Source organism: Hyperoodon ampullatus (assembly GCF_949752795.1).
Source record: "Hyperoodon ampullatus genome assembly, chromosome: 18".
Taxonomy (NCBI): domain Eukaryota; kingdom Metazoa; phylum Chordata; class Mammalia; order Artiodactyla; family Ziphiidae; genus Hyperoodon; species Hyperoodon ampullatus.
The window spans coordinates 60,019,305-60,031,319 of NC_136931.1; the positions used below are offsets into that span (position 1 = coordinate 60,019,305).

The 12,015-nt window shown below is 47.3% G+C and overlaps 1 protein-coding gene across 1 annotated transcript in view; it reads left to right on the forward strand.

Moving 5' to 3' along the window:
• NLRP13 (NLR family pyrin domain containing 13) overlaps window positions 1–11,026 on the forward strand; it is a gene marked incomplete at both ends in the record, with an annotated part of 83,242 nt that extends 72,216 nt beyond the window's left edge. The window contains 4 exons of the mRNA XM_079724158.1: window positions 65–352; window positions 4,228–4,596; window positions 6,434–6,721; window positions 10,596–11,026. Of these exons, the coding sequence (XP_079580284.1) occupies window positions 65–352; window positions 4,228–4,596; window positions 6,434–6,721; window positions 10,596–11,026 (1,376 nt within the window). The remainder of the gene's footprint in view (window positions 1–64; window positions 353–4,227; window positions 4,597–6,433; window positions 6,722–10,595) is intronic.
• Between the last annotated feature and the right edge of the window lie 989 nt (window positions 11,027–12,015).

Genomic DNA, 12,015 nt, shown 5'->3' on the forward strand with positions numbered 1-12,015 from the left:
GAGCAGGCTTGGAGCCCAAGGCTGGACTGTCGCGGTGCTGAGCGACCTGGTGACGTTGTGACAGCAAAGAAACCCCTTGGACCTGGAGTGCCTAGTCCCGTCTGCATGGGCCCACAATCTCCAGAGACAGAGGGGCTCCCTTACAGCTACACCAAGCCTCGGGCACCAGAAACGATGCTGCATTCTGGGCGGGAAGGAGAGCTTTCAAATGTCCCCGGGGCCCCACGTCTCCTGGGGGTGGGGTTCCCTCCTCCAGCCTCCTTCCATGGAGACGCCCCACCTATGGACCACAGCTCCGTCATCGGAACAGTTTCCCAGGCATTGGGACTGTTCTCGGGGGTGAAGGGCAAGGGTGAGGAAGCAGTGAGACACAGCCCCTTCGCTGTTCCTTCTGGCACATTCCACTCAAACTGAGGACCCAGGGACAGGACTTTCCCTCAGGCTCGGCTTCCCCGAGTAACCACAGTCGGGCCTGAAGAAATGCTGCCGCCTTGTGGACGTTTCCTGTAACTACAACGTGGAAAACGCAACTGATGGGCCCCGAATAATCACAGGGCTTGTGGGGCTGTCAATAAATAACACCTGCCCTCCAGAAAGACCCGGGGCTAGTTCCGCGAAAAAGAATGCACAACAGGGCAGCCATTCAAGAAGCCAATTTAAAGGTGTCAATTTTACTCACACTGTGGAAACAAAAAAAGCACATGGAAAGACGCTCAGCATCACTCATTATTAGAGAAATACAGAGTAAAACTACAATCAGGTATCACCTCACACCACTCTTACTGGCCATCTTCAAAAAACTCTACAAGGAATCAAGGCTGCAGAGGACGTGTGCAAAAGGGAATCGTCCTACACACTTGCTGGGAATATCAAGGGGTGCAGCCACTATGGAGAAATGTATGGAGCTTCCTGTAACATAACTAAACACAGAACCATATGTGATCCGGCATTCCCCCTCCTGGCCTTGCATCCCGATATAATCATAATTCGGAACACCACGTGCCACCTGTATTTTCATAGCAGCACAATTAGGACAAGTGCAGACATACATTCCACCCAAATGTCCATCAACAGAAAAATGAACATTATGGGGTACATACATACAAAGAAATACTACACAGCCAACAAGAAGAATGAAAACATACCATCTGCAGCAACAAGGATGGACTAACAGATTATCCTACGAAGTGAATGAGGTCAGAGAGAGAAGGACAAAGAGCATGAGATCTCCCTTATAGGTGAAACCTATCAATTCATGCAAATGATCTAATTGAAAAAACAGAAAGAGACTCTCACAGGTAGACAAGAAACTTACGGTGACCATACAGGAAAGGTGGGGTGAGGGATACATTTGGAGGTTGGGATTAGCATACAAACATTATTATCAATCGTACATCATCCCAAAGGACCTTGTGAATAGCTCAAGGAGCTCTACTCAACACACTGTAATCACCTTCTGGAAGACCAACCCGAAAAAGACTACATAGCCCTCTATGTATAACGGAATCACGTTGCTGAACAGGTAAAGCCAAAACACGATGCTGCAAGTCAACTGTACTCCCATAGAAAATAAAAATTAACTTGAAACGAAGGAAAAAAAAAAAAAAAACTACACACAGACTCGGGCAAGGAGAAATGCTGCCGCCTTGTGGACGTTTCCTGTAACTACAATGTGGAAAACGCTGCTGACGGGCCCCTCAATCTGAGGGATCGAGAGGAGTTAATTTGCACAACAGAGACAGCCTCACAGAGAGGGAAAACGAAGTAATGCTTACAAAACGGGAAAGGTGGGGTGAGGGAGAAATTGACAGGTTCACATTAATGTATACAGGCTAATATTTAAAACACAGGTAATCCAGAAGCACCCACTGGATAGGACAAGGAACTCGACTCAACACTCTGTAATAACCTATACTGGAAGAGATCCCGAAAAGGAACATATATACATCTATGTATAACTGAATCACTTGCTATACACAAAAAAAAAAAACAAAAAACAAACCACACTCCTGACTATATCAACTATACTCCAGTACAAAATACACATTGCAATTAAAAAAAATAAAGCCGACCCCATTCCCCTACGGCCTTCTGGGACCTGGCCTGGAGTCTCATACTTGGACGCGGAGCAGGCTTCGGGCCCACGGCTGGACTGCCGCGGTGCTGAGCGACCTGGCGACGTTGTGACACCAAAGTAACCCCTTGGACCTGGAGTGCCTGGTCCCCTCTGCATGGGCCCACAATCTCCAGAGCCAGGGGCCTCCCCTACAGCTACACCAAGCCTCGGGCACCAGAAACGATGCTGCATTCTGGGCGGGAAGGAGAGCTTTCAAATATCCCTGGGGCCCCACGTCTCCTGGGGGTGGGGTTCCCTCCTCCAGCCTCCTTCCATGGAGACGCCCCACCTATGGACCACAGCTCCGTCATCAGAGCAGTTTCCCAGGCATTGGGACTGTTCTCAGGGGTGAAGGGTAAGGGTGAGGAAGCAGTGAGACACAGCCCCTTCGCTGTTCCTTCTGGCACATTCCACTCAAACTGAGGACCCAGGGACAGGACTTTCCCTCAGGCTCGGCTTCCCCGAGTAACCACAGTCGGGTCTGAAGAAATGCTGCCGCCTTGTGGACGTTTCCTGTAACTACAACGTGGAAAACGCAGCTGATGGGTCCCGAATAATCACAAGGCCTGTGGGGCTGTCAATAAATAACACCTGCCCTCCAGAAAAACCCGGGGCTAGTTCCTCGAAAAAGAATGCACAACAGGGCAGCCGTTCAAGAAGCCAATTTGAAGGTGTCAATTTTACTCACACTGTAGAAACAAAAAAAGCACATGGAAAGACGCTCAGCATCACTCATTATTAGAGAAATACAGAGTAAACCTACAATCAGGTATCACCTCACACCACTCTCACTGGCCATCTCCAAAAAACTCTACAAGGAATCAAGGCTGCAGAGGACGTGTGCAAAAGGGAATCGTCCTACACACTTGCTGGGAATATCAACGGGTGCAGCCACTATGGAGAAATGTATGGAGCTTCCTGTAACATAACTAAACACAGAACCATATGTGATCCGGCATTCCCCCTCCTGGCCTTGCATCCCGATATAATCATAATTCGGAACACCATGTGCCACCTGTATTTTCATAGCAGCACAATTAGGACAAGTGCAGACATACATTCCACCCAAATGTCCATCAACAGAAAAATGAACATTATGGGGTACATACATACAAAGAAATACTACTCAGCCAACAAGAAGAATGAAAACATACCAACTGCAGCAACAAGGATGGACTAACAGATTATCCTACGAGGTGAATGAGGTCAGAGAGAGAAGGACAAAGAGCATGAGATCTCCCTTATAGGTGAAACCTATCAATTCATGCAAATGATCTAATTGAAAAAACAGAAAGAGACTCTCACAGGTAGACAAGAAACTTACGGAGACCATACAGGAAAGGTGGGGTGAGGGATACATTTGGAGGTTGGGATTAGCATATAAACATTATTATCAATCGTACATCATCCCAAAGGACCTTGTGAATAGCTCAAGGAGCTCTACTCAACACACTGTAATCACCTTCTGGAAGACCAACCCGAAAAAGACTAGATAGCCCTCTATGTATAACGGAATCACGTTGCTGAACAGGTAAAGCCAAAACACGACGCTGCAAGTCAAATCTACTCCCATAGAAAATAAAAATTCACTTGAAAGGAAAAAAAAAAAAAAAAAAACCACACACAGACTCGAGCAAGGAGAAATGCTGCCGCCTCGTGGACGTTTCCTGTAACTACAATGTGGAAAACGCTGCTGACGGGCCCCTCGATCTGAGGGATCGAGAGGAGTTAATTTGCACAACAGAGACAGCCTCACAGATAGGGAAAACGAAGTAATGCTTACAAAACGGGAAAGGTGGGGTGAGGGAGAAATTGACAGGTTCACATTAATGTATACAGGCTAATATTTAAAACACAGGTAATCCAGAAGGACCCACTGGATAGGACAAGGAACTCGACTCAACACTCTGTAATAACCTATACTGGAAGAGATCCCGAAAAGGAACATATATACATCTATGTATAACTGAATCACTTGCTGTACACCAAAAAACCCGAAAACAAACCACACCCCTGACAATATCAACTATACTCCAGTACAAAATACACATTGCAATAAAAAAAATAAAGCCGACCCCATTCCCCTACGGCCTCTGGGACCTGGGCTGGAGTCTCATCCTTGGACGCGGAGCAGGCTTGGGGCCCAAGGCTGGACTGCCGCGGTGCTGAGCGACCTGGCGACGTTGTGACAGCAAAGAAACCCCTTGCACCTGGAGTGCCTGGTCCCGTCTGCATGGGCCCACTATCTCCAGAGCCAGGGGGGCTCCCCTACAGCTACACCAAGCTTCGGGCTCCAGAAACGATGCTGCATTCTGGGCGGGAAGGAGAGCTTTCAAATATCCCTGGGGCCCCACGTCTCCTGGGGGTGGGGTTCCCTCCTCCAGCCTCCTTCCATGGAGACGCCCCACCTATGGACCACAGCTCCGTCATCGGAACAGTTTCCCAGGCATTGGGACTGTTCTCGGGGGTGAAGGGCAAGGGTGAGGAAGCAGTGAAACACAGCCCTTTCGCTGTTCCTTCTGGCACATTCCACTCAAAATGAGGACCCAGGGACAGGACTTTCCCTCAGGCTCGGCTTCCCCGAGTAACCACAGTCGGGCCTGAAGAAATGCTGCCGCCTTCTGGACGATTCCTGTAACTACAACGTGGAAAACGCAGCTGATAGGCCCCGAATAATCACAAGGCCTGTGGGGCTGTCAATAAATAACACCTGCCCTCCAGAAAAACCCGGGGCTAGTTCCTCGAAAAAGAATGCACAACAGGGCAGCCGTTCAAGAAGCCAATTTGAAGGTGTCAATTTTACTCACACTGTAGAAACAAAAAAAGCACATGGAAAGACGCTCAGCATCACTCATTATTAGAGAAATACAGAGTAAACCTACAATCAGGTATCACCTCACACCACTCTCACTGGCCATCTCCAAAAAACTCTACAAGGAATCAAGGCTGCAGAGGACGTGTGCAAAAGGGAATCGTCCTACACACTTGCTGGGAATATCAACGGGTGCAGCCACTATGGAGAAATGTATGGAGCTTCCTGTAACATAACTAAACACAGAACCATATGTGATCCGGCATTCCCCCTCCTGGCCTTGCATCCCGATATAATCATAATTCGGAACACCACGTGCCACCTGTATTTTCATAGCAGCACAATTAGGACAAGTGCAGACATACATTCCACCCAAATGTCCATCAACAGAAAAATGAACATTATGGGGTACATACATACAAAGAAATACTACTCAGCCAACAAGAAGAATGAAAACATACCATCTGCAGCAGCAAGGATGGACTAACAGATTATCCTACGAGGTGAATGAGGTCAGAGAGAGAAGGACAAAGAGCATGAGATCTCCCTTATAGGTGAAACCTATCAATTCATGCAAATGATCTAATTGAAAAAACAGAAAGAGACTCTCACAGGTAGACAAGAAACTTACGGTGACCATACAGGAAAGGTGGGGTGAGGGATTCATTTGGAGGTTGGGATTAGCATATAAACATTATTATCAATCGTACATCATCCCAAAGGACCTTGTGAATAGCTCAAGGAGCTCTACTCAACACACTGCAATCACGTTCTGGAAGACCAACCCGAAAAACACTACATAGCCCTCTATGTATAACGGAATCACGTTGCTGAACAGGTAAAGCCAAAACACGGCGCTGCAAGTCAAATCTACTCCCATAGAAAATAAAAATTCACTTGAAAGGAAAAAAAAAAAAAAAAAAAAACACACACAGACTCGGGCAAGGAGAAATGCTGCCGCCTTGTGGACGTTTCCTGTAACTACAATGTGGAAAACGCTGCTGACGGGCCCTTCGATCTGAGGGATCGAGAGGAGTTAATTTGCACAACAGAGACAGCCTCACAGAGAGGGAAAACGAAGTAATGCTTACAAAACGGGAAAGGTGGGGTGAGGGAGAAATTGACAGGTTCACATTAATGTATACAGGCTAATATTTAAAACACAGGTAATCCAGAAGCACCCACTGGATAGGACAAGGAACTCGACTCAACACTTTGTAATAACCTATACTGGAAGAGATCCCGAAAAGGAACATATATACATCTATGTATAACTGAATCACTTGCTGTACACACACACAAAAAACAAAAAACAAACCACACTCCTGACTATATCAACTATACTCCAGTACAAAATACACATTGCAATTAAAAAAAATAAAGCCAACCCGATTCCGCTACGGCCTCTGGGACCTGGGCTGGAGTCTCATCCTTGGACGCGGAGCAGGCTTGGAGCCCAAGGCTGGACTGTCGCGGTGCTGAGCGACCTGGTGACGTTGTGACAGCAAAGAAACCCCTTGGACCTGGAGTGCCTAGTCCCGTCTGCATGGGCCCACAATCTCCAGAGACAGAGGGGCTCCCCTACAGCTACACCAAGCCTCGGGCACCAGAAACGATGCTGCATTCTGGGCGGGAAGGAGAGCTTTCAAATGTCCCCGGGGCCCCACGTCTCCTGGGGGTGGGGTTCCCTCCTCCAGCCTCCTTCCATGGAGACGCCCCACCTATGGACCACAGCTCCGTCATCGGAACAGTTTCCCAGGCATTGGGACTGTTCTCGGGGGTGAAGGGCAAGGGTGAGGAAGCAGTGAGACACAGCCCCTTCGCTGTTCCTTCTGGCACATTCCACTCAAACTGAGGACCCAGGGACAGGACTTTCCCTCAGGCTCGGCTTCCCCGAGTAACCACAGTCGGGCCTGAAGAAATGCTGCCGCCTTCTGGACGTTTCCTGTAACTACAACGTGGAAAACGCAACTGATGGGCCCCGAATAATCACAGGGCTTGTGGGGCTGTCAATAAATAACACCTGCCCTCCAGAAAGACCCGGGGCTAGTTCCGCGAAAAAGAATGCACAACAGGGCAGCCATTCAAGAAGCCAATTTAAAGGTGTCAATTTTACTCACACTGTGGAAACAAAAAAAGCACATGGAAAGACGCTCAGCATCACTCATTATTAGAGAAATACAGAGTAAAACTACAATCAGGTATCACCTCACACCACTCTTACTGGCCATCTTCAAAAAACTCTACAAGGAATCAAGGCTGCAGAGGACGTGTGCAAAAGGGAATCGTCCTACACACTTGCTGGGAATATCAAGGGGTGCAGCCACTATGGAGAAATGTATGGAGCTTCCTGTAACATAACTAAACACAGAACCATATGTGATCCGGCATTCCCCCTCCTGGCCTTGCATCCCGATATAATCATAATTCGGAACACCACGTGCCACCTGTATTTTCATAGCAGCACAATTAGGACAAGTGCAGACATACATTCCACCCAAATGTCCATCAACAGAAAAATGAACATTATGGGGTACATACATACAAAGAAATACTACACAGCCAACAAGAAGAATGAAAACATACCATCTGCAGCAACAAGGATGGACTAACAGATTATCCTACGAAGTGAATGAGGTCAGAGAGAGAAGGACAAAGAGCATGAGATCTCCCTTATAGGTGAAACCTATCAATTCATGCAAATGATCTAATTGAAAAAACAGAAAGAGACTCTCACAGGTAGACAAGAAACTTACGGTGACCATACAGGAAAGGTGGGGTGAGGGATACATTTGGAGGTTGGGATTAGCATACAAACATTATTATCAATCGTACATCATCCCAAAGGACCTTGTGAATAGCTCAAGGAGCTCTACTCAACACACTGTAATCACCTTCTGGAAGACCAACCCGAAAAAGACTACATAGCCCTCTATGTATAACGGAATCACGTTGCTGAACAGGTAAAGCCAAAACACGATGCTGCAAGTCAACTGTACTCCCATAGAAAATAAAAATTAACTTGAAACGAAGGAAAAAAAAAAAAAAAACTACACACAGACTCGGGCAAGGAGAAATGCTGCCGCCTTGTGGACGTTTCCTGTAACTACAATGTGGAAAACGCTGCTGACGGGCCCCTCAATCTGAGGGATCGAGAGGAGTTAATTTGCACAACAGAGACAGCCTCACAGAGAGGGAAAACGAAGTAATGCTTACAAAACGGGAAAGGTGGGGTGAGGGAGAAATTGACAGGTTCACATTAATGTATACAGGCTAATATTTAAAACACAGGTAATCCAGAAGCACCCACTGGATAGGACAAGGAACTCGACTCAACACTCTGTAATAACCTATACTGGAAGAGATCCCGAAAAGGAACATATATACATCTATGTATAACTGAATCACTTGCTATACACAAAAAAAAAAACAAAAAACAAACCACACTCCTGACTATATCAACTATACTCCAGTACAAAATACACATTGCAATTAAAAAAAATAAAGCCGACCCCATTCCCCTACGGCCTTCTGGGACCTGGCCTGGAGTCTCATACTTGGACGCGGAGCAGGCTTCGGGCCCACGGCTGGACTGCCGCGGTGCTGAGCGACCTGGCGACGTTGTGACACCAAAGTAACCCCTTGGACCTGGAGTGCCTGGTCCCCTCTGCATGGGCCCACAATCTCCAGAGCCAGGGGCCTCCCCTACAGCTACACCAAGCCTCGGGCACCAGAAACGATGCTGCATTCTGGGCGGGAAGGAGAGCTTTCAAATATCCCTGGGGCCCCACGTCTCCTGGGGGTGGGGTTCCCTCCTCCAGCCTCCTTCCATGGAGACGCCCCACCTATGGACCACAGCTCCGTCATCAGAGCAGTTTCCCAGGCATTGGGACTGTTCTCAGGGGTGAAGGGTAAGGGTGAGGAAGCAGTGAGACACAGCCCCTTCGCTGTTCCTTCTGGCACATTCCACTCAAACTGAGGACCCAGGGACAGGACTTTCCCTCAGGCTCGGCTTCCCCGAGTAACCACAGTCGGGTCTGAAGAAATGCTGCCGCCTTGTGGACGTTTCCTGTAACTACAACGTGGAAAACGCAGCTGATGGGTCCCGAATAATCACAAGGCCTGTGGGGCTGTCAATAAATAACACCTGCCCTCCAGAAAAACCCGGGGCTAGTTCCTCGAAAAAGAATGCACAACAGGGCAGCCGTTCAAGAAGCCAATTTGAAGGTGTCAATTTTACTCACACTGTAGAAACAAAAAAAGCACATGGAAAGACGCTCAGCATCACTCATTATTAGAGAAATACAGAGTAAACCTACAATCAGGTATCACCTCACACCACTCTCACTGGCCATCTCCAAAAAACTCTACAAGGAATCAAGGCTGCAGAGGACGTGTGCAAAAGGGAATCGTCCTACACACTTGCTGGGAATATCAACGGGTGCAGCCACTATGGAGAAATGTATGGAGCTTCCTGTAACATAACTAAACACAGAACCATATGTGATCCGGCATTCCCCCTCCTGGCCTTGCATCCCGATATAATCATAATTCGGAACACCATGTGCCACCTGTATTTTCATAGCAGCACAATTAGGACAAGTGCAGACATACATTCCACCCAAATGTCCATCAACAGAAAAATGAACATTATGGGGTACATACATACAAAGAAATACTACTCAGCCAACAAGAAGAATGAAAACATACCAACTGCAGCAACAAGGATGGACTAACAGATTATCCTACGAGGTGAATGAGGTCAGAGAGAGAAGGACAAAGAGCATGAGATCTCCCTTATAGGTGAAACCTATCAATTCATGCAAATGATCTAATTGAAAAAACAGAAAGAGACTCTCACAGGTAGACAAGAAACTTACGGTGACCATACAGGAAAGGTGGGGTGAGGGATACATTTGGAGGTTGGGATTAGCATATAAACATTATTATCAATCGTACATCATCCCAAAGGACCCTGTGAATAGCTCAAGGAGCTCTACTCAACACACTATAATCACCTTCTGGAAGACCAACCCGAAAAAGACTAGATAGCCCTCTATGTATAACGGAATCACGTTGCTGAACAGGTAAAGCCAAAACACGACGCTGCAAGTCAAATCTACTCCCATAGAAAATAAAAATTCACTTGAAAGGAAAAAAAAAAAAAAAAAAACCACACACAGACTCGAGCAAGGAGAAATGCTGCCGCCTCGTGGACGTTTCCTGTAACTACAATGTGGAAAACGCTGCTGACGGGCCCCTCGATCTGAGGGATCGAGAGGAGTTAATTTGCACAACAGAGACAGCCTCACAGATAGGGAAAACGAAGTAATGCTTACAAAACGGGAAAGGTGGGGTGAGGGAGAAATTGACAGGTTCACATTAATGTATACAGGCTAATATTTAAAACACAGGTAATCCAGAAGGACCCACTGGATAGGACAAGGAACTCGACTCAACACTCTGTAATAACCTATACTGGAAGAGATCCCGAAAAGGAACATATATACATCTATGTATAACTGAATCACTTGCTGTACACCAAAAAACCCGAAAACAAACCACACCACTGACAATATCAACTATACTCCAGTACAAAATACACATTGCAATTAAAAAAATAAAGCCGACCCCATTCCCCTACGGCCTCTGGGACCTGGCCTGGAGTCTCATACTTGGACGCGGAGCAGGCTTGGGGCCCAAGGCTGGACTGCCGCGGTGCTGAGCGACCTGGCGACGTTGTGACAGCAAAGAAACCCCTTGCACCTGGAGTGCCTGGTCCCGTCTGCATGGGCCCACTATCTCCAGAGCCAGGGGGGCTCCCCTACAGCTACACCAAGCTTCGGGCTCCAGAAACGATGCTGCATTCTGGGCGGGAAGGAGAGCTTTCAAATATCCCTGGGGCCCCACGTCTCCTGGGGGTGGGGTTCCCTCCTCCAGCCTCCTTCCATGGAGACGCCCCACCTATGGACCACAGCTCCGTCATCGGAACAGTTTCCCAGGCATTGGGACTGTTCTCGGGGGTGAAGGGCAAGGGTGAGGAAGCAGTGAAACACAGCCCTTTCGCTGTTCCTTCTGGCACATTCCACTCAAAATGAGGACCCAGGGACAGGACTTTCCCTCAGGCTCGGCTTCCCCGAGTAACCACAGTCGGGCCTGAAGAAATGCTGCCGCCTTCTGGACGATTCCTGTAACTACAACGTGGAAAACGCAGCTGATGGGCCCCGAATAATCACAAGGCCTGTGGGGCTGTCAATAAATAACACCTGCCCTCCAGAAAAACCCGGGGCTAGTTCCTCGAAAAAGAATGCACAACAGGGCAGCCGTTCAAGAAGCCAATTTGAAGGTGTCAATTTTACTCACACTGTAGAAACAAAAAAAGCACATGGAAAGACGCTCAGCATCACTCATTATTAGAGAAATACAGAGTACACCTACAATCAGGTATCACCTCACACCACTCTCACTGGCCATCTCCAAAAAACTCTACAAGGAATCAAGGCTGCAGAGGACGTGTGCAAAAGGGAATCGTCCTACACACTTGCTGGGAATATCAACGGGTGCAGCCACTATGGAGAAATGTATGGAGCTTCCTGTAACATAACTAAACACAGAACCATATGTGATCCGGCATTCCCCCTCCTGGCCTTGCATCCCGATATAATCATAATTCGGAACACCACGTGCCACCTGTATTTCCATAGCAGCACAATTAGGACAAGTGCAGACATACATTCCACCCAAATGTCTATCAACAGAAAAATGAACATTATGGGGTACATACATACAAAGAAATACTACTCAGCCAACAAGAAGAATGAAAACATACCAACTGCAGCAACAAGGATGGACTAACAGATTATCCTACGAGGTGAATGAGGTCAGAGAGAGAAGGACAAAGAGCATGAGATCTCCCTTATAGGTGAAACCTATCAATTCATGCAAATGATCTAATTGAAAAAACAGAAAGAGACTCTCACAGGTAGACAAGAAACTTACGGAGACCATACAGGAAAGGTGGGGTGAGGGATACATTTGGAGGTTGGGATTAGCATATAAACATTATTATCAATCGTACATCATCCCA